General features: G+C 45.8%; 1 protein-coding gene across 1 annotated transcript in view; it reads left to right on the top strand.

The window, feature by feature from the left end:
* si (sucrase-isomaltase) overlaps positions 1-24,200 on the top strand; it is a gene marked incomplete at its 5' end in the record, with an annotated part of 323,712 nt that overhangs the window by 126,595 nt on the left and 172,917 nt on the right. Inside the window, one exon of the mRNA XM_084309006.1 lies at positions 8,562-8,716. Within this exon, the coding sequence (XP_084165132.1) occupies positions 8,562-8,716 (155 nt within the window). The remainder of the gene's footprint in view (positions 1-8,561; positions 8,717-24,200) is intronic.

Here is a 24,200-nt window from a genome sequence, read left to right as displayed (position 1 = left end):
TGCCATTATGTATCACCAGTGGCGTCGCATGGTTAAAATGACAGAGGATGCCAAGTCAGAGTTTTTTTTTCACAACCTACAGTATGTTTTGATAATGCGCTAAACGTTGCGTTGTCAAAACCACTAATATTACGTTCAGACGGTAGGCGCCGACGGTACGTGAAATAACAAGCCAGGAGACTAGGGTGTGTGTCAACAGACTGTAAACCTAATGAGCATAATAGCTATTGTAACCGAGGAATAGTCTGCCTATACTTTTACACTATAGTAATATAAAATCACGGCTGACTTGATAGGTGATCATCAACAAAACAGGGTTTCCTTTATTTCTCTACTCCTCCACTCCAAAAACACAACCACCGACTTCTCACAGGCGTGCAGACAGGCCACTTCTGACAGGCGCGCGCCCCCACTCTTCCCCAAGACAAAAAACCCTGGGACGTACCAACTGCACACACCACTGTGGGGGGGTTTATATAACATCCCCCATTCCCTTGCAACAGTAACGTTATGCTACTGCAAGCTATAAAAAGGAAACAGTTTAATGTGACTGATATAGTGAGCTAGATTCAGAATATTCTATCCATAAAATGTAGCTAATATAAATATAAATAACTTGACGGTCATACCAAACCATTCGTTTTGACAGGAGCTAACTAACGTTAGCTAGTTAGCCAGCTAGCACCGGTGATTGTGTGATTTTGGTCGACTAACGTAACGTTGGCTAATAGATTGCTAGAATAAATATTGTTGACATTCAGGCACACAACACAATATTATCATCTTGATGAGAACACAACACAATATTATCATCTTGCATGAGCGAAGATGGCTTAACAGGTGTATGTGTGTGTGTGTGTGTGTGTGTGTGTGTGTGTGTGTGTGTGTGTGTGTGTGTGTGTGTGTGTGTGTGTGTGTGTGTTTTAAATTTTAAAAGGAATCACTCACCCCATCCTATTTGTAGAGGAATGACATCCTTCTCTCTTTCATGTTGGCAAAACAGTCAATAACTCTGTCATAAAACAGTAGATCCGAATATCCGGTGGTGGTCCAGGGATTGTTTAGTCCCGATTAGCTAGAAACTTCGAACGAGGCGATGACGTTGTCACGTTTAGCTTTTAATGTGATTTGATTGGTCTTGAACTTCTGGGGCAGGCTGAAGCTAGTCTCACCTGGAATCCCCAGTTCACCAGGATGGTAGGCCGTTAAGACCAACCCCATTGAATTAAGCTTGAATCTTATTGGCTAATCATTTTTTAAGGGAAGCCCGAAAATGGCATCCAAGCCTGGCCTCAATGTCAACCAATATAATGCTACCAGCAGTGTACCTGGGCTGCCACCGCTGCCTGGCTGCCAGTGCAGTGAGTGTTATAGAGTGGGCGCAGTTTCGCTCGTTCGGTTCATTTCTCCAGAAGGGAGAACATTATTATAACACAGAGATGAAAAATAATGATTTTCTTATTATTGTAAAAATACTGTGGACGATACAGGGTGGGGACACTTTTGTGGAGCAACCAACCAAAAGAGCAAGCAATAGAGCTGCTGGTCACAGTTTAAGAACATTTGTTCTGTGACCACTGCAGTATTCAACATGTCAATCTGATATGTGAGATTCATTAACCTCATAGAAATGGTCGAGGTGAGACCTAGATCATTCACAATACCAAAATGTCATTGATTGAAATTCCTTTCTCACAGTGTAAAGAGTGCTTCTTTGTACCACAGCTGTTATCTCTGAAATGTTATCTCTGAAATACAACTCTCAATTGCCCTTCCCTCTATAAACCTCATTTTCCCTCCAGGTCACACAGGACACGCCTCCCACTGACACAGTTATCCCTCACCCAACTACTATTAAGTGTGTTATACGAGTAGCTGACCCCTAATCAAATATAGCTCAAGATTACACAATTATATGTTGAACTATGTAAAAACTGCACAAAATTAAGTTGCTTTGTTTTGTCTAGTCATACAAAACAGGGCCTTTGATATTGGATGTTAGTATTGGTGAGATTCTCTCAATACCCTATTTTAGCCTGGCATTGTACTGTATTGTAATATCCAATGCACGGCATCACTACTCACAGTGTTTTATAACACAGTGTGTCTTAAAACACACTTCATAAAAGTCCTTTTAACACAAGCTCTTTGGGTCTAAAGTTTTAAATGCACTCTGAGAGAGGCAGATACATGCTGGAAGTTTTTGTAAAGCAGTTATTCCCTCCAGACCGGTACAGGCTCATATCTGAACATGAATCAACCTGTTGAAGCTGAGATCCAGAGAACGGAGACTCTCATAGATGTGAAGGGGAACAGTGATCCCAGATGCTCTGTGACATTTCCAAAGGCTTTACTCTATCACCGTACCACACATGTCTCACAGTTACCCAATACCAGGACGACATAGGAGGACAGAAATAATTCAGCACAGAGAAGAAAAAAGATTCACGGTGATGCCAAACCAACGCATCACAGCTGCCTCGTGTGACATGTTCTCCTCCCGTCGCTGATGCAGAAATAGCACTGGGTGTTAACTGGAAGCGAGGGGAGAGAGAGAGAGAGAGAGAGAGAGAGAGAGGGAGAGAGGGGGAGAGAGGGAGAGAGGGAGATGCAGACAGTGACATGGAAAGAGAGATGAAGAAGAGGAGAGAGAGAGAGAGAGAGAGAGAGAGAGAGAGAGAGAGAGAGAGAGAGAGAGAGAGAGAGAGAGAGAGAGAGAGAGAGAGAGAGAGAGAGAGAGAGAGAGAGAGATATTCCATGCTAAAGGACGGCCAGATGATGATGGCAATGATGAATTTGAAGTAAGAGAGATAGTGACATGGGAAGAGAGATGACAAAGAGAGAGATGATGAAGAGAGAGAGAGAGGGAGAGAGGGAGAGAGGGAGAGGGGGAGAGGGAGAGGGGGAGAGAGGGAGAGGGGGAGAGAGGGAGAGAGGGAGATGCAGACAGTGACATGGAAAGAGAGATGAAGAAGAGAGAGAGAGAGAGAGAGAGAGAGAGAGAGAGAGAGAGAGAGAGAGAGAGAGAGAGAGAGAGAGAGAGAGATAGATATTCCATGCTAAAGGACGGCCAGATGATGATGGCAATGATGAATTTGAAGTAAGATCTCCAGTAAATGAGACAGATAATACATTACCTTTGCTTTGCCGTAATCATGTTTCACATGCTATCGCAGAGTACACACACACACACACACACACACACACACACACACACACACACACACACACACACACACACACACACACACACACACACACACACACATACACACACACACACATACACACACACACGCACAGACACACACAAGACACACACACACATGTGCAGGCAGACAAACACACGCTACATTATCCTCCTCACACACACTGTTGCTCTTGGAGGTGCTCAGGGCATGAATGATTAGCCAGATGAGACGAGTATGGCTCTTCAGCAGCTAATCACCCACTCACACTCTGCTATTATAGGATTACAACCCTACTTCTCCTTCGTTTCTCCCCCACTCCATCTCTCTTCCTCTCTCTGTCTCGCTCACTCATTAACATCAGTCTGTTCTGGCTTCTTCTTCCTCTCCACTTTCTTCCTCTCTATCCGCATACAATAAGGCAATACAACTTGCGAGAAAGGAATATTTTTCCAAAATGATCTCAGAAAATATGGGTAACTCGCGGGTACTTTTTTCCACCATTGACCGGCTGATTAACATACCACCCCCCCATATACCGCAGCAATCAGCCACAAAATGTGAAGAGTTCGCAGTTTTCTTTAATGAAAAAATATCATTGATTAGAGCAAGCATTACCGCTGATATGGATCTGGCTATGAGTGAAACCCCACCTGAGATAACTATGGGGGAATTCACATGTATTACATTACCTGACCTCTGTAAGATTGTCTCTGAGTGTAATTCCGCCACCTCCTGCCTCGATCCTATACCAACAGCATTTCTCAAGCGGGTGTTTGATAGTGTCTCAAATCATGTCCTTGAAATCATAAATATGTCTCTTCAAACAGGCACTTTTCCAGATGCATTTAAAACAGCTGTAGTAAAACCACTACTAAAGAAAACAAACTTAGATGTAAACGAACTAAAAAGCTATAGGCCAATATCGAACCTTCCATTTATCAGCAAGATATTAGAAAAGATAGTCTCAGTACAAATAAACTCCTTTCTCAAAGATAATAACATCATGGATGAACTACAATCAGGTTTCAGAACAAATCACAGCACTGAAACTGCCCTTACCAAAATAGTTAGCGACCTCAGGCTAAACTCCGATGCTGGCAAAGTCTCAATTCTTGTCCTATTGGACCTTAGTGCAGCGTTCGATACGATTGACCATAATATCTTGATCAGTCGTCTAGAAAGACTGGTTGGCTTTTCCGATCATGTACTAAATTGGCTCATAACATACATTAAGGGAAGAAGGTTCTATGTTAAGCTTGGAGACAATGTATCCGAGGAACATAACAGCAATTTTGGAGTCGCACAAGGAAGCTGCCTTGGTCCATTACTCTTCTCACTATATATGCTGCCCCTCGGGGACATCATTCGAGACCACAATGTATGCTTCCATAGTTATGCTGATGATACACAACTATATATCTCCGCAGAACCAAATAACACTACAGCCATACAGTCCATTACAAATTGTCTGTTAGCAATAAACAAGTGGATGAACAATAACTTCCTAAAATTAAACGAAAGCAAGACCGAAATCCTATTGATCGGCCCAAAAACGAAAAGGGAAGTGCTTTGTAAAAACCTGGGGAGTCTGTCATCCTATGTAAAGACTGAGGTTACAAGCCTAGGTGTCATCTTGGACTCAGACCTAACCTTTAAGTCTCATATAAATAAGGCCATGAAAACGTCATTCTTCCACCTAAGAAACATAGCGAAAGTAAGACCTTTCGTAAATAAAAAGGATGCAGAGAAACTTATTCATGCTTTTGTATCAAGTCGGCTTGACTATTGTAATGCACTGTTCACTGGTCTTCCCAAAGCAACCATTGGGAAGCTTCAGCTTATCCAAAACTCTGCAGCTCGATTACTAACTCATACAAGGAGAAGAGAACATATCACTCCAGTCCTGGCCACTCTGCACTGGCTTCCAATAACTCATAGAATTGATTTTAAGGTCCTTTTCCTAACATATAAAGCTCTTAATGAGCAAGGCCCAAAATACATAGCAAATTCCCTAGTTAGTTATCTGCCCTCAAGAACGCTACGGTCATCCACTACAGGTTTACTAGACACGCCCAGAAACCAAAAAAGGATAGGAAGTATGGCATTTGCCAACTATGCCCCAAAACTATGGAACACACTACCAACACACATCAGAAACGCCAGCTCTATACACATTTTTAAAGGAAAATTAAAAACGTACCTATACAGTCTAGCTTACAAATAGTTATGGCTTGGAAAAACCTGATGGATCCATGAGGCTAGGATAAGCCTTGTGGACCCAACTTTTTAGATGAAGGAACGGGTACATAGGAGACACGCCTCCAGTTTTTCAAAAGTTTTTGACACGCCTCAGCTTCTGAGCTGAAGGAGTGTTTTTGCGGACCTCCCAAACTTTCAAACTTTTTAGATGAAGGAATGGGTACAATAGGAGACACGCCTCCAGTTTTTCAAAACGTTTTTGACACACCTCAGCTTCTGAGCTGAAGGCGTGTTTTTGCGGACCTCCCAAACTTTCAAACTTTTTAGATGAAGGAATGGGTACAATAGGAGACACGCCTCCAGTTTTTCAAACGTTTTTGACACGCCTCAGCTTCTGAGCTGAAGGCGTGTTTCTGCGGACCTCCCAAACTTTCAAACTTCTTAGATGAAGGATGGGTACAATAGGAGACACGCCTCCAGTTTTTCAAACGTTTTTGACACACCTCAGCTTCTGAGCTGAAGGCGTGTTTTTGCGGACCTCCCAAACTTTCAAACTTTAGACTGTTTTCTTTATGCGTTTTTCTTTTTCTTTCTTTCTACCACAAGACGCGGCCACTGATGGGTCCATGGGACTTGGATAAGTCCTGTGGACCCAACTCTGGCCACTGACCACATGAGCGAACGGGTACATACGCACACAATACACGGCCACTGATGGATCCGTGGGACTTGGTAAAGCACTATGGACCCAACTATGACCACTGATAAAAACGTAACTACACTAGCATTATAAGACCTAAACATTGCTACCTACCATACAAGTGCATTGGTTTAGTGCATTTCCGGTTGCCACTGAGCGGAAATGTTTGTGCGGACCTGTTCTCCCAAACTGGTAAGCAAATGACTGTTTTTACGTTATTTTCATTTTTACGTTACTATTATTATTATTATTATTATTATTTTTTTTTAACATTGATCTTAACTGATCACTATGACTTTATTGCTTTTATCGTTATATATGCCTATAATTGTGTACAGCACTTTGAGCTACATGACATGTATGAAAGGTGCTTTATAAATACTTACTTACTTACTTACTTTGTCACTCGTTCCTCTTTCATTCTGGTGTTTCATCTACTTTCTTCTTGGCCTTTTTATTTTTAGGTCCAGATGCCGGATTCTCACAACAATTTTATGTAATCTCTTGTTTGCCTTTTTTTGTTCCACTGGCCTGTTTCAGTGTTGCTTTCTCCTTTTATATATCCTTATATATACAGATGCAGCACTGACAATTCAGATCTCTTCTGCTGCTTGTGTGCTGCTTGTGTGCTGCTTGTGTGCCACTTAAGAACTAGCACTCAGAGGCGGCTGGGTGGCGCAGCGGACTAAGCGCTCGTCACCAACGCAAGAGACACTGGTACCGAATCCGGCTGTCAGCGTTGCCTCCGGCTTGGCCGGCCGTCATACTGGCTCGATTGGCAGAGTCAGCGGGAGGGAAGCCGGTGGGTGGGTCCGGGTCGTTGTAAACAGCAACTCCTACAGTTCGGTCGGGGCGCCTGCACAGCGAGGGAAGGATCTGGAGGGAGGTAGTATGACCTTCCACACGTTACACTCTCCCAGTGAGAGTCCGCGCTGCCAGGTGAAAAGAAGTGATGGGCTGGGTACACATGGGTCGGAGGAAGCATGTGATAGTCTCCACCCTCCCAGACTAACGGTAGGGGGTAGAGTGCGCAAAGACCAGGAAGGGGATTGGGAATTGGCATAACGACTAACATTGGGAGGGGAGAAAAAACGGAAAAAGAAGGGGGGAAAAAGATATATTAAAAAAAAAAAGGGAACTAGCACTCAGGTGTTAATTTTCGGGGCCTGGTGGCTGGGTCCCAACGTGAACAAATGGAGGGTACTTAACTTAAGTGTACAGACATTGAAGGATCTCAGCCTTCTGAGGAAGTAGAGTCGGCTCTGGCCCTTCTTGTACAGTGCTTCTGCATGTTTTGACCCGTTCAGTTTGTTGTCGATGTGCACACCGAGGTATTTGTACACCTCAACCATGTCCATATCAACTCCCCTGATGGAAACGGGGGTCACAGGTGCACAACCAGTTCCTTGGTCTTCGCCACATTTAGCTGCAGGTGGTTTTTATCGCACCATGTGACAAAGTGTGCTTAAGTAAATTGTCTGCTGTAAACAAAGCGAGGGTACTTAACTTAAGTGCTTCCCCAGGGAGGGGGTCGGGGGCTACTGCCCTCAGACCCCCAAGATAATTTGTATATGGGCAGTCTGACTTGGGGTACTGCCCATATATTAGTGTTGCAATGCATGATAAGTAAACAGTGAAAAAAGCTAAGGAATCGGATGGAGCTGGGGCGTTTGGGATGAATAAAAATGTATGATGAAAATCTCCCCAGCCTGTGGGAGGCAGTGGAGGTGTGAAATCTGGCCCGGTCCAGAACAATAGGAGTCAGCAGGAGAGTAGCAGGGGATGAGCAGCAGAGGTTTGATTTTTCAGTGCTGCATCTGTATATATATATATCAATAATCTGGTCAATAATTCAGATTTAATCTCTAATCACATTTACCTTCATGTCATCTTGTTCATTTTTGTTTCACTTAACATGCTTTACGTCCATCCTCTCCTTCTCTCCCCTCTCCTCTCACTCCCTGCACCACCTACTTCCCTCACTCCCTCTCTCCTCCCTTTTCCTCCCCCCACCCCATCCCGCTCCGTCCCTCTGCGTGACATCATCCCTCCTCTTCTCTCATCCTTCGCCCTTTATCCCTCCATCCATCCCTCCATCTCCTTCTTTCTTCCCTTTGCCTCCATATCTTCTCTCTCCATACATCACCCCTCAACCCTTCCTTCCCCCTCTCTCTCCATCACCACTCCACCTCCAACTCCTCCCGTACATCCTCTCTTCTCCCTCCATCGGCCCTCTGTGGCCCCACTTCCCATCCATCTATGTCTCTCTCTCTCTCTCTGCTTCATCCTTCTGCCCCCCAACACTCGCCTGCATCCCTCTCCCTCTCTCTCTCTCCCTTTCTCTCTCTCCTCTCCCTCTCCCTCTCTCTCTCTCTCTCTCTCTCTCTCTCTCTCTCTCTCTCTCTCTCTCTCTCTCTCTCTCTCTCTCTCTCTCTCTCTCTCTCCGTCCATCTATCTCTCTGTCTCTCTAGCCCCAGGATCCAGCATATTACGGCGCCGGTTCTAAGCTGGTGGAGAGCTCCAAGCACTACCTAAACATCCGTTACACCCTGCTCCCCTACCTCTACACCCTGTTCTACAAGGCCCACACCGCGGGGGACACTGTGGTCCGGCCCGTCATGCATGAGTGAGTGACGCACATCGCTTTGCTCTGTATAATAACAAATGACACAGAGACAACATTTCTCAGTTGAGTAAATACATGAATTACAAGACAAATGAGGTGGAAGTAGAATAACAGTTTACCACCATGAGCACAACTGTTCCATGGCCATGTACCGACATAATTTTTACACAATATCATCATAATTTATCAGTTGACTAAACAAAATAAATCGGAATCGCAGTCATGTTTATTGCCAAGTACAGTTGAATACAAGATTTATTTAGTTGATGCTTGCCGCTTGGACAACAAAACACATGTAGAATAACCTGAAAAATAATATAGAAAATAGAAAATGTGAATTTTAAATTTCAAATAAAGAAATGAATGGAGTGTGCAGAGGTTTGACGTTTGGAGGTATTGGACAAATGCAGTGGCGGAGAAGGTCAATAATTGAATCTAATAAGTGATAGTATTGGGAGTGTACAGTCCAAGATCTCCACCATGAACTGTAGATGGAATCTCCGGATCAGACAATATTGCTGAGTTATGGCGACAGCAATACAGTACCTTATTTCAACTGTGTCCAAAGTGATTTGTATGAGGCAGATAACATTGAGAGTAATGACTCAGTGATGATTGCGTCACTGAGGTATACCACGCTATAAACAAGCTGTCTGATAACAAAGCAAGTGGTCTAGATCATATTACTGCTGAACACCTTGAATATGCCAGTCTGAGGAGAGCTCCTCTCCTTGCTGTTTGTTTTACTGGCTGCATGATTCATGGCTTGTTACCAGCTGCAATGGTGTCTGTTCTGTTAGTACCGTCATTAAGGAGAAAGCTGGTGAAGTTGGCAGCCTTGATAACTACAGGCTCATAATGTAGCTCTAGCCAACATACCTTCAAATTTACCTGCAGAGTAAATTTTACTCAAACTGAGTACATTTTACTCAAACTGAGTACATTTTACTCAAACTGAGTAAAATGTACTCTGCGAAATTGACTGTGCAGGGTATATATGCCTTAACCCTTTCACTGCCACACGACAGAAGGTTAACCCTTTACTATCACACAACCGACGGTTGCCTTCTGTCGTGTGGCAGTGAAAGGGTTAACCGGCTGTCGTGTGGCAGTGAAAAGGGTTAACCTTCTGTGTATTGTTGCAGTGAAAGGGTTAACTGTTTTGGTAGTGTGGCAGTGAAACGGTTAACGGAAATTATAGACAAATATAGAGGTCAAAACTCAGTTCTTATTGATTTTATTGATGCTTCCAACGCCATTGATGGTGTTAACCGTACACTGTAAAAAAATAAATGTTTTTTTATGAGAAATTCACTGTATTATTTGACAGATTACATTTGATTTTCTACTTTAAGTGTAAATGCCGTAGAAATACAGTAAATTACCTTTTATCAAACTATTAACCATTAAATAAAGGTTGTAATCTGTAAATGTATTTGATTTTACTGTAATTTGACAGTAAGTATTTGGCAACCATTGATGCCAGACATTTACCGTTTTCTTGCAGCTTTTTTTTCTTACAGTGATAGACAGTTTTTTGTTCAATTAAGTCAAAGAGGGGTGCCCAATTACATAGTTACAATTCTTGATTACAGGTTTGCCCATCAGAATAGGCACGTAAAATGGGCCAATAGTATCTCTAGTATTTGGTGCAATGGTGTCAGACAAGGGGAAATCTTGTCCCCAATCCTTTTAAATTATATATATGGATGATCTGAAAGCCTGTAATACTGGGTGCATGATTGGTAATCCTCTAGTGAACCATATAATGTATGCAAATGATCTTGTGGTCTTTAGTCCAAGTAGCGCTGGTCTCCACCAGCTCCTTACTATATGTGCTGTGACTGGTGTGGAACATGATATCAAATATAATGCCAGTCAGAGTGTTGTCATGATGGAGAACCAAAGAGGACGGAAGTCTAACATTTCCTGATAATAATCTTGATATTTATAAGCAATGCAACATGATGTATGCACAAGTCTGTGTACATATGGATGTCCCTGTTCAGAGCATATTGTACACCACTCTGTACTGCACACGTTCAAATTACACAAGCTTACAGAAACTTCAAGTAGCTTATAATGATGCCATGAGAATATGATTAAGATACCTAGATTGTGCAGTGAAAGTGAGATGTGTATGTATGGCTGCAGGAGTTAATGCTTTCCAAGCTGTCTTAAAATCGTAATTTACTCTGTAAATTATAGGAGTTATATACAGAATATATAGTGATAGAGGAGTTATATACAGAATATATAGTGATAGAGGAGTTATATACAGAATATATACAGAGGTAGAGGAGCTATATACAGAATATATAGTGATAGAGGAGTTATATACAGAATATAAACAGAGGTAGAGGCGCTATATACAGAATTATACAGATGTAGAGGAGAGGTAGAGGGGTTATATACAGAGGTATATGAGTTATACACAGAGGTAGAGGAGTTATACACAGGATATATACAGAGGTAGAGGAGTTATACACATGATATATACAGAGGTAGATGAGTTATACACAGGATATATACAGATATAGAGGAGTTATATACAGAGGTAGAGGAGTTATATACAGAGGTAGAGGAGTTATACACAGGATATATACAGAGGTAGAGGAGTTATATACAGAGGTAGAGGAGTTATATACAGAGGTAGAGGAGTTATACACAGGATATATACAGAGGTAGAGGAGTTATATACAGAGGTAGAGGAGTTATATACAGAATATATATAGAGGTAGAGGAGTTATATACAGGTTATATACAGAGGTAGAGGAGCTGTATACAGAGGTAGATGAGCTGTATGGTGTGAGGGCTGGTGTGTGGAGGTTTGTCAGGGTGATTACAGTTCAGGTGTTAATGAGGACCACAGCTCCAGGGAATACAACTGTCTCTGTGTCTCATTGTTTTATGCATCATGGTCCGCAGGCCTCCCTGAGGGGAGAGCTTGGAAGATGTGTTGGACATGAGGTGAGGCTGCACTGAGAGACATGGCAAGAGTGTGTGGGGGTATAGAGGGAGAGGAGAGGGGGGAGGTGAGAGGAGAGAAGGGTGCACCTGGCATGGGATAATAACCCTGGGAAAATGCCCATTCCCAGGGGAAATGTGCGTGTGTGAGGGGGGGGGGGGGGGGGGGGGGGTAAAGTGTGTGTGTGTGTGTGTGTGTGTGTGTGTGTGTGTGTGTGTGTGTGTGTGTGTGTGTGTGTGTGTGTGTGTGTGTGTGTGTGTGTGTGTGTGTGTGTGTGTGTGTGTGTGCGTGCGTGCGTGCGTGCGTGCGTGCGTGCGTGCGTGCGTGCAGGGTGTGTGTGTGTGTGTGTGTGTGTGTGTGTGTGTGTGTGTGTGTGTGTGTGTGTGTGTGTGTGTGTGTGTGTGTGTGTGTGTGTGGAAGAGAGAGAGAAGGAACAAGTAGAATTAGCATTAAGGGACTAACTCTATCCTGCTAAGGCCGTCTCTGTCGAGGCAGACTTGAAGCGAACCAGCAGGGCAAGACGATAAAAGGCCTTCGTGACCACGGAGGTCCAGGCGACAGGCTCATAGTCATTTATACCTGTGACTTTCGGCTTTTTGGGGACTGGTGCAACTGTGGAACGTTTGAAGCAGGAAAGGATGTGCAAAGGTCCAGCGATTGGTTGAAAATGTCAGTGAACATGGCTGCTAGCTGGTCAGCACAATGTCTGAGAACCCCCGAAATAATACGGTCTTTTCAGTATAGAGGTTCATTATTCTTAGACTTTTGATGGTTGAGTAGGCATTATGTGGGTACCTCTGTTGTAATGTTTCAAGTGCAAGTAGATTAATTCTCGTCTGTTCATCACAAATTAGTTGATTTTTTTTACCTAACGTCACGGTGACCAAATGCGTCCACCTTTTTATAGGATTCTATCACATTTTCATAACAATAGCGAATATAACTTACCCTGCGCCGTTTTCATTTCGGTTTTCTTACAAATTAACAATGTTTTATTTGTCCTTTATATGCGGATAACATTAAAATCTTAAATTGTACCATTATGTTCCCGTTTAGACAACAAACATAATGCTAATGATGCACTTTTGCTAAGATAATTAGGTGACCATTCTCGATCACTGTACTCAGGTCCCATTAATAGTTTAACGCTGTTCAGATTGCGTCAAAGAATAGACGCGTCCCAGTGACCTGTGACCTGTGCTAAAGGTCTTGGGAATTGGATTCATGTTGTAGTTTTCACATTTTCACCTTTTAATTTTAAACCAATGCTGCCATCTACTGACAACAGAAAGTGTTGTGTATCGTCTACTTGAGAGGCTACCCCTGCACTTCCGTAAACACCGTCGCCCAAAACCCATTCTAGAGATTCCCACTTTTTACTGGTACAGGTTCATATCTAATAGTCTTTAGATGACTAAATATAGATGAATACTCATGAAATTTGATATATATATATATTCTAAAATAAGTATAATTTCACTTCATCTACCTGTCGACATGAAATTCCCAAACGCTGACGGTAAAAAAAAAATGGATGTCGCGCAAAATGGGGCGTGGCCGAATTTGGTCCCAGACCAAATTGTGTGTGTGTGTGTGTGTGTGTGTGTGTGTGTGTGTGTGTGTGTGTGTGTGTGTGTGTGTGTGTGTGTGTGTGTGTGTGTGTGTGTGTGTGTGTGTGTGTGTGTGTGTGTGTGTGTGTGTGTGTGTGTGTGTGTGTGTGTGTGTGTGTGTGTGTGTGTGTGTGTGTGTGTGTGTGTGTGTGTGTGTGTGTGTGTGTGTGTGTGTGTGTGTGTGTGTGTGTGTGTGTGTGTGTGTGTGTGTGTGTGTGTGTGTGTGTGTGTGTGTGTGTGTGTGGGTGGGGGGTGGTGGGGGTGGGGGGGGTAGTTCGTGGAGGCCTTTTCACACTGAAGATGGTTGCTGGCTGAGATTTTTATATATTTTTTTGCTTGTCAGAGCTACTGCTTCTTAGCAGCACTAATTCCCTTCTCCAGTTTGTACTTGGCCTGCTCATTGAGCTTATTATCCCTGTATTATACCATACAAAGCTGTCTTGAGTTCTGCAGTGAAGTGCTTGTTCTTGTTGTATTTGACCTGAGGCTTGATGGGATTGCAGCTCTCCTCACAGTGTCGGGTATATTCATCCAGACTGTTGCGTTGCTGCTCTAAGAGAAATGAGATGCCCTAAAGTGGTGAACATACCCACAATGCCTTGCGGTCCAACGATGACCGGGAGCCATGTCAGAATGCTTTTAAGCGTACTATGGTCATAAACCCTCTGTGATTATAATAGACTGACACTTAGCTAATAACAATGAGCTACCATTAAATAATTGCTAACTTAATGGCCCATCTCAAAATAAAGGCTATATATTAGGCTACACTGAGCTGTCTTACTACACATATATTACAGGTCTCAAACAGTTATAACTCAAATATGTTATTATCAGCAAGTCAGGACAAGAAGCATATGATTGAAGCTAAGCTACCTAGCCACTAGCATACTAGTGGAATAGACCCATTTGACTATAGCAAGCTAACATTAACAGTGTTATGCTAGTGGAATAGACCCATTTGACTATAGCAAGCTAACATTAACAGTGTTATGCTAGTGGAATAGACCCATTTGACTATAGCAAGCTAACATTAACAGTGTTATGCTAGTGAAATAGACCCATTTGACTGCAGTTAGTAAGCTAACATTAACAGTGTTATGCTAATGAAATAGACCCATTTCACTGCTGTTAGCTAGTTAACATGTAGTTTCAAGTTCAAGTTTCTTTAATAGTTGTCATACAGAAGTACAGAATACTTTTGTACAAAATGCTTCTTACTGTTGCGCTCCAGAGACTGTGCAAGACAAGATAAGTATGAAATAAAAACATAGTAAAATTAGAAGTAAAAAAAAAGAGGTCACAGTGTTCAGTTTAGACATATGTACAATGTTCGATGCAGAATAGACGTAGTTACCATACATGTATGGTGTTATGCTAATGTTATTGACCCATTTGACTGCAGTTAAGGTAGCAAGCTAACGTTAACAGTGTTAGCTGAAACAATGCTACGGTTCCTCACATGACTGGACTAATGAAAATGACAATAGTGGTTTAATATTTTACCAACTTGAGAGAAATATGATGTCATATTAAGTCATATGCATCAATACTGTATTTGGCCCATACAACTGCATATTAACTATGTTTGTACAAGTTTACCACTATGACAAAGACTGTCTTATGGACCAATATCTACATTTAACTCATACTCATACTGGCATACTGTATCATAACAAATTATGCAAAACGAATCATTTACATTGACAAATACCAGTGATGGGCAAGCTACTTGGAAAATGTGGCAAGCTACACTACAAGTTACTGTTATGGTTTGTAACCGACCCCAATCGCACAACACAAGACAGGTATGATGGTTTGCCAAGAAACAGATATTTATTGAAACACAGGGAAAAACAGGGAAAAGGGCACTGTCCCTTTAAGGGAGAAATCACAAATACAGGAATATAATATGAGGGGAAGGAAGGGTGCCTTTAAGAGGCGGGCAGGAAAAGGGAACACTATGGGAAGGTAAGGGAACGCCTAAGGGAAGGTTAAGGGAACGCCTTGGGACAGAGGAACTAGAGACTAGGTAGACAAGGGACAAGGAGAACTAGGGAGAGAGGACTAGGGACTAGGAGAGCTAGGGATAGAGGACTAGGGACTAGGAGAACTAGGGAGAGAGGACTAGGGACTAGGAGAGCTAGGGATAGAGGACTAGGGACTAGGAGAACTAGGGAGAGAGGACTAGGGACTAGGAGAGCTAGGGATAGAGGACTAGGGACTAGGAGAACTAGGGAAAGAGGACTAGGGACTAGGAGAGCTAGGGATAGAGGACTAGGGACTAGGAGAACTAGGGAAAGAGGACTAGGGACTAGGGGACTGAGGATAGAGGACTAGGGACTAGGAGAACTAGGGAAAGAGGACTAGGGACTAGGGGACTGAGGATAGAGGACTAGGGACTAGGAGAACTAGGGAAAGAGGACTAGGGACTAGGGGACTGAGGCCCGCGGAGGCGGGCTGGGGAACAGGGAGGAACTGGGAGGACTGGTGGAAATCATCTGGGCCGCTCTGCAGGACAGAGGAGATAGTTAATGCACAAAGGGAAAAAACAGAGCAGGTGCAGAACAGTCCAAATAACAAAGTGAACAAAGTAATAATATCTTCGTGTGACAAACACACAGGGGGAGATGTAAAGTCCAAAAATACTATTCTAAGTGAGAACCAAAAACAGAGGCAATACGCTGGGAGAGTGACATCACAATCTAAACTCACCAGGCGTATGCGTAATGGTACAGGAAACGCAGCGGGAAGGGGGCAAGGGGCATTACGCTGAGTGAGTGACATCACAATCAAAACTCACCCAGGCGTATGCGTAAAGGTACAGGGACTGCAGTGGGAACGGGGGCAAGGGCACTACGCTGGGTGAGTGACATCACAATCAAAACTCACCCCGGCGTATGCGTAATGGTAAGGGGACAGCAACGGGGCGAGGGCATCGCCACCGGGTGGCTGGCTGTCCGAGCCGAGGAACAGAGCGCTGGAACAACGGCGGTGGCGAGGATGTCGTCCACCGGGGAGCCGCTGTCGGAGCCGAGGAACAGAGTGCGCGCCACACCTTGGTGTGCGCGTCGGAACAGTGGCGATGGCGAGGATGTCGTCCACCGGGTAGCCGCTGTCGGAGCCGAGGAACAGAGTGCGCGCCACACCTTGGTGTGCGCGTCGGAACAGTGGCGATGGCGAGGATGTCGTCCACCGGGTAGCCGCTGTCGGAGCCGAGGAACAGAGTGCGCGCCACACCTTGGTGTGCGCGTCGGAACAGTGGCGATGGCGAGGATGTCGTCCACCGGGTAGCCGCTGTCGGAGCCGAGGAACAGAGTGCGCGCCACACCTTGGTGTGCGCGTCGGAACAGGGAGACGCCTCGGGGTGCGTCTGCGAGGAGGAGTGTGCCAAGCTCGAAGGTCTGGAAGATGCGCGTCTGTGCGCTGGTACGGAGGAGCGTGCCAAGCTCGAAGGTCTGGAAGATGCGCGTCAGTGCGCTGGTACGGAGGAGCGTGCCAAGCTCGAAGGTCCGGGAGATGCGCGTTGCGCGCTGAGGACTGGCGAGCGTGCCAAGCTCGAGGGTCTGGAAGATGCGCGTTGCGCGCTGGTCTGGAGAGCGTGCCAAGCTCGAGCGTCCTTGGAAGATGCGCGTTGCGCGCTGGTCTGGAGAGCGTGCCAAGCTCGAGCGTCCTTGGAAGATGCGCGTTGCGCGCTGAGGACTGGAGAGCGTCTGCGCTGGTCTGGATGTGCGTCAGGACGAACAGCTGCGCGGGGGTCTGTAGTGGAACGCTGGGGTGCCTCCCGTGGAAGTACAGGGAGCGCAGACCAGTCTCCCCCACAGGCAACGGCGACAGCTGGCGAAGGCTGGAGCAAACATCTCGACGCCGGAGAATGGAACAGAATAGGCAGACAGAGGATCTCCCGAAAGAGTCTAGATGTTTAGAGAATATGACTCGGCAAGTATACAACACGACCCCACGCCAAAACGAGGGGAAGCGCCCTGGTATTTAAAGCCCACAGGGGGACTAATTAGCCTGCCACCACAGGTGCGAGAGATAATAGAATATCGAACAGGTGTGGCCACTAAGGGTAAGGAACGAGAGGGTGGGGGCTAGAGAGAGTGAGTGAGAAGGGAAAATAAACAGTATAGAAGGGAATTAAACAGTATAGGCTTAAAGAAACAGAGAAAGGTAGTGAGCAGCGGGCAAAACCTCACAGTATCCCCCCCTCCAACGGGAGCCACCCGGCGACCCAAAACAAATACAGACAGAGTGGCAGGGGGCAAAACAAGAGGTACTGGCCAAGCCAGCAGGGGAAGCCACCACAAGAGTGGGGCTAGCAAAAGAAACAGGGTCGCCGAGGGGTAACTGGGGGAACTGGTCTAGAGGAACTGGTCTAGAGGAACTGGGTCTAGAGAACTAGTCTAGAGGAACTGGTCTAGAGAACTGGTCTAGAGAACTGGTCTAGAGAACTGGGCTAGAGAACTGGTCTAGAGAACTGGTTTAGAGAACTGGTTTAGAGAACTGGTCTAGAGAACTGAGGGGCAAGCAGGGTAGCAAAGGGGTAACCATGGTAGCACCGGGAAAGGGCTAGCAGAGGGAAGGTTGCTGCCAGGGCACTGATAGCTACAGGGCCTATGCTAGCTGTACTGCTACATCAACATAGAGGCTGCGCAAGCTGCCGGAGCCAGGCTAGCAGAGGGAAAGGGTAGCTGCCAAGGCACTGATAGCCACAGGGCCTATGCTAGCTGTACTGCTACATCTACATAGAGGCTGCGCTAGCTGCCGGAGCTAGGCTGGCAGACAGGGCTGGACCAGCATGAGAGAACAAGCTAGCTGGAAGGACAGTCCTAGCTGTGGGAATACTGACCTTGCTAGCTGAAGGGCAGTCCTAGCAGTGGGAGAAACTACACAAAAAAGTGGAGGCCATGCAGAGGGACCGGGTTAGCTGCTTGGGCCTGGCTAGCTACAGGGCCTATGCCAGCTGCAAGGCTGCATTAACATAGAGGCTGTGCTAACAGCCGGGGCCAAGCTAGCAGACCGGGGCCATGCAGAGGGAAACTGGGTTAGCTGCCAGGGCATGGCTAGCTACAGGACCCATGCCAGCAGCAAGGGCTGCATAAACATAGAGGCTGTGCTAGCAGCCGGGGCAAGACTAGCAGACAGGGGCTCTGCTGAGGGACTGGGTTAGCCGCCAGGGCATGGCTAGCTACAGGGGGGTCAAACAGGGCAAAACGGGAAGCAAACAGGGGAGCTAACCGGGGAGACTAACAAGCTAAACAGGGAAGCTAAACTGGGCTAAACAGGGGAGTAACAGGCTAACAAGGGGGCTAAACAGGACTAACAAGGAAGCTAAACTGGGCTAACAGGGAAGCAAACAGGGCTAACAGGGGAGCTAGAGGGGAGAAGAAAAAAAAAAGGCAAACACAACATACACAGTCTGTGCTGGCTGGGGTCGTAGACTTGGTGGGGTCGTACTGTTATGGTTTGTAACCGACCCCAATCGCACAACACAAGACAGGTATGATGGTTTGCCAAGAAACAGATATTTATTGAAACACAGGGAAAAACAGGGAAAAGGGCACTGTCCCTTTAAGGGAGAAATCACAAATACAGGAATATAATATGAGGGGAAGGAAGGGTGCCTTTAAGAGGCGGGCAGGAAAAGGGAACACTATGGGAAGGTAAGGGAACGCCTAAGGGAAGGTTAAGGGAACGCCTTGGGACAGAGGAACTAGAGACTAGGTAGACAAGGGACAAGGAGAACTAGGGAGAGAGGACTAGGGACTAGGAGAGCTAGGGATAGAGGACTAGGGACTAGGAGAACTAGGGAGAGAGGACTAGGGACTAGGAGAGCTAGGGATAGAGGACTAGGGACTAGGAGAACTAGGGAGAGAGGACTAGGGACTAGGAGAGCTAGGGATAGAGGACTAGGGACTAGGAGAACTAGGGAAAGAGGACTAGGGACTAGGAGAGCTAGGGATAGAGGACTAGGGACTAGGAGAACTAGGGAAAGAGGACTAGGGACTAGGGGACTGAGGATAGAGGACTAGGGACTAGGAGAACTAGGGAAAGAGGACTAGGGACTAGGGGACTGAGGATAGAGGACTAGGGACTAGGAGAACTAGGGAAAGAGGACTAGGGACTAGGGGACTGAGGCCCGCGGAGGCGGGCTGGGGAACAGGGAGGAACTGGGAGGACTGGTGGAAATCATCTGGGCCGCTCTGCAGGACAGAGGAGATAGTTAATGCACAAAGGGAAAAAACAGAGCAGGTGCAGAACAGTCCAAATAACAAAGTGAACAAAGTAATAATATCTTCGTGTGACAAACACACAGGGGGAGATGTAAAGTCCAAAAATACTATTCTAAGTGAGAACCAAAAACAGAGGCAATACGCTGGGAGAGTGACATCACAATCTAAACTCACCAGGCGTATGCGTAATGGTACAGGAAACGCAGCGGGAAGGGGGCAAGGGGCATTACGCTGAGTGAGTGACATCACAATCAAAACTCACCCAGGCGTATGCGTAAAGGTACAGGGACTGCAGTGGGAACGGGGGCAAGGGCACTACGCTGGGTGAGTGACATCACAATCAAAACTCACCCCGGCGTATGCGTAATGGTAAGGGGACAGCAACGGGGCGAGGGCATCGCCACCGGGTGGCTGGCTGTCCGAGCCGAGGAACAGAGCGCTGGAACAACGGCGGTGGCGAGGATGTCGTCCACCGGGGAGCCGCTGTCGGAGCCGAGGAACAGAGTGCGCGCCACACCTTGGTGTGCGCGTCGGAACAGTGGCGATGGCGAGGATGTCGTCCACCGGGTAGCCGCTGTCGGAGCCGAGGAACAGAGTGCGCGCCACACCTTGGTGTGCGCGTCGGAACAGTGGCGATGGCGAGGATGTCGTCCACCGGGTAGCCGCTGTCGGAGCCGAGGAACAGAGTGCGCGCCACACCTTGGTGTGCGCGTCGGAACAGTGGCGATGGCGAGGATGTCGTCCACCGGGTAGCCGCTGTCGGAGCCGAGGAACAGAGTGCGCGCCACACCTTGGTGTGCGCGTCGGAACAGGGAGACGCCTCGGGGTGCGTCTGCGAGGAGGAGTGTGCCAAGCTCGAAGGTCTGGAAGATGCGCGTCTGTGCGCTGGTACGGAGGAGCGTGCCAAGCTCGAAGGTCTGGAAGATGCGCGTCAGTGCGCTGGTACGGAGGAGCGTGCCAAGCTCGAAGGTCCGGGAGATGCGCGTTGCGCGCTGAGGACTGGCGAGCGTGCCAAGCTCGAGGGTCTGGAAGATGCGCGTTGCGCGCTGGTCTGGAGAGCGTGCCAAGCTCGAGCGTCCTTGGAAGATGCGCGTTGCGCGCTGGTCTGGAGAGCGTGCCAAGCTCGAGCGTCCTTGGAAGATGCGCGTTGCGCGCTGAGGACTGGAGAGCGTCTGCGCTGGTCTGGATGTGCGTCAGGACGAACAGCTGCGCGGGGGTCTGTAGTGGAACGCTGGGGTGCCTCCCGTGGAAGTACAGGGAGCGCAGACCAGTCTCCCCCACAGGCAACGGCGACAGCTGGCGAAGGCTGGAGCAAACATCTCGACGCCGGAGAATGGAACAGAATAGGCAGACAGAGGATCTCCCGAAAGAGTCTAGATGTTTAGAGAATATGACTCGGCAAGTATACAACACGACCCCACGCCAAAACGAGGGGAAGCGCCCTGGTATTTAAAGCCCACAGGGGGACTAATTAGCCTGCCACCACAGGTGCGAGAGATAATAGAATATCGAACAGGTGTGGCCACTAAGGGTAAGGAACGAGAGGGTGGGGGCTAGAGAGAGTGAGTGAGAAGGGAAAATAAACAGTATAGAAGGGAATTAAACAGTATAGGCTTAAAGAAACAGAGAAAGGTAGTGAGCAGCGGGCAAAACCTCACAGTTACTCTCGATTAAATATAGCTCAACTACAATGGAAGCTATCCCCAGAGAAATGTAGCAAGCTACACTACAAGAACATGGCAAAAATAGCTAGCTACATCTGCACTACTTTTTTTTTTTACTTCGTGATCAAGTTTCCACCAAACAAATAGGCAGGAAAAAATTCTCAGTTTGATTGTTTATTATAAAACTGAAACAAGCCCTCGGTCTGGCTTTTTGTGTCATCCTTTTAATATGAACTTGTATTATGTACAAAATCCAGGAAGGCAAGTTTAGCTGGGTGCAGCCTCTACAAAAGAAAAGAAAGAGACCATTTGGTTTTATCAGTTTTTATAGTATAGTTTGTTGATTACTTTTGATGCAGTAATGGTCTTTTTCTTTTCTATTCTATCTTTATGTATTATTTATCCCTAAACTCTGCATCTTCTGAAACCTGCCCACTTTATCAACCAAAAACACACTTCTTCAATATCTGAATTGTAACTGTTTTACTTCATTTTACTAGTATTATGCTACCATGTATATACTACTACCAACTATGCTAATATGTCTATACTACTACAGTATGTACTCAGAGTATAACACTCAAGCTTGACACTGACAAACAATACTACTTATCCTTGGCTGCTAGATATGTACCACTCCTGCTGACTTGTTGTACACAATTTGTAAGTTGCTTTGAATGAAAGTGTCAGCTAAATGACCAAATGTATTTAAATATGTAACTCACAAAACATTCCATGGCCCCAAAATCATGTGGGGACCCCCCCTGGGGGTCCTGTCCCACAGGTTGAGAACCACTGCTTTTCCCTCTTTTTTTCTTTTCTCCACCCCCATAATATTGTTCATTTTCTGCCTACAGTGAAACATCATCATGATAGCAGCTATCTGTTAGTTAAAGCTGTTGACAAAAAGTGTACTGACTTGTCTGCTGTTTGGGAACAGTTGATTTTCATCAGCTCACCTGAATGTGTTCTCAAGTTAGTGCTGGACGTTTTGAGAGCAGCATAATTATGTTTTAGCCGTTTTTTCAGTCAAACTAATAAATGTGTCCCAGATAGGGCCATGCAGAGGCATTGTTGTTATTGACATCATCATCTTCATCAATGCCATCGAACCCCTCTGCCATTTCGCACGGACTGGTTCATGTAATCCGTTAAATTGCATTCATTCAGTACGTCTGTGTTTTGATTTTCACTTCCTGCTTTACCGGTTGGAGTCCCGCCCTATCCTGCCTCTGATTGGCCTACCCGTAATGTTTTGGCCTACCATACCCAATCGTGAGTCGTCATACTCATATCTAAACCAACCAACCAATCATAGTAGGTTTTTTACGGGGAGTTTTTTTTTCTCCTCACAAATCTTCTAGTCTAGACTGTTTCTCCCGACAATAGCGTACGTAGCGTTTCCTCGTCCCTACGTCACTACTTCGTTCTATAAATAGCTCCGCTACAGAGACCGCTACCCTGGTTAAAAAGTAGCGATGCTACCAGCACGCTACTGAGAATTGTAGTTAAGCTACGTAGCGTCGCTACGTGTAGCTAGCTACTGCCCATCACTGACAAATGCATATGTAGATTTATATTGGTCACAATAGTTGTATGAGTTTAATACTATAAGTGTATCATCATCAAGTAAGACAGGCACAATGCATAATAATATTTTAAATAAATTACATAATTGAGAGTGAATCAATACTCAACACACAAACCTGTATTTGATAAACTGTATGAGAGATCCACTGTGATCCTTTGAAACATGACTATACACGTGACATTACAACCAACAAGAGTTTCTTCCATAAAATAGACCATCATCCATAAGTATGTTTTACAGCGAACTCCGTAACCTGTATTTGATCCATAAAAAAAAATCACATTTAAACTGTATACTATATGAGAGAAGCTCTGTGATCTTTGGAAATATCAATAGATTGACAAAAGTGAACGAGATGGAACTTCTCTCCGTCTGTATTGATGTGAGGACAGTGCAATGGGTGTGCACGCTCAACTGAGTTACAGCCTAATGTCAGGCCTGAGTCACTGAGGCAGAGGGTGTACGTAGGGTGACCACCTGTCCCGCGACTCCTGATATTGGGCCGTTTGTCCCGCGTCCCGCAACAACAAAACAATGTCCTGCAATTCAAAGATAATAAAAAAAAAATATATATATAATTTTTTATTTTTTATTTTGTATCTTTCAAAGATTATTATTTAATTTTTTTTTTAAATGTTGTTAATTTAATGCCTCGTTCCAATACCCTCTTATATTTAAAATAAAAAAATCGGGCGACGTCACAAACCAATGCATTGCGCAGCCGAGCAATAGTATCCATCTGCAGGACCACAGCACCGACACATTCAGGACCGCGACACTTTGCGGACCCACACTCTCCAGACCCTCGCTCCCATTGGCTGATTTGGGTCACGTGACCGTCCCACCCAATGGCTGAATTGGAGTGGGACGGTCACGTGACCCAAATCAGCCAATGGGAGCGAGGGTCTGGACAGTGTGGGTCCGCAAAGTGTCACGGTCCTGAGAGTGTCGGTGCTGTCGTCCTGCAGCAGGATGCATCTCCAGCCGAGGCTGCTGAGCAGCTCACTCGAGTCGCGCAGCGCGCTGCCTGTCACCTGTCCGAGCCGGTGTTCTGCAAAATTCTACTACTCTGCTGAGAACTGCTGCCGTAGCGCGAATCGCCTATATGTTTGGACAGCTGGGTGACGTCACCCTATAGTTCACTCCGAATTCCAACAGGTGTACCGACATTTTATCATCTACAAATACATTCGGCTGCAAAGCCAATTACATGCAAATATTTACATGCATATACAGTTCAAAAGGTGCAATGAAAAACATATGTTTAAGATATTGTTTAAGATATATCAACAACAAGACTCAACAAGACGTTCGTCAGCAAGGTGGCAGGATATTGTAGTGTGAACGATTGTGGGTCATGCGCATGCGTGCGCCATGTGTGCCAGCAGGTAGTAGAATTTCGCAGAACACAGTTT

This window comes from Notolepis coatsorum (genome assembly GCF_963971535.1).
Source record: "Notolepis coatsorum genome assembly, chromosome: 1".
Lineage (NCBI taxonomy): Eukaryota > Metazoa > Chordata > Actinopteri > Aulopiformes > Paralepididae > Notolepis > Notolepis coatsorum.
Note: the sequence above shows the minus strand (reverse complement) of the source record. Positions and strands in the feature narration are given on the sequence as shown.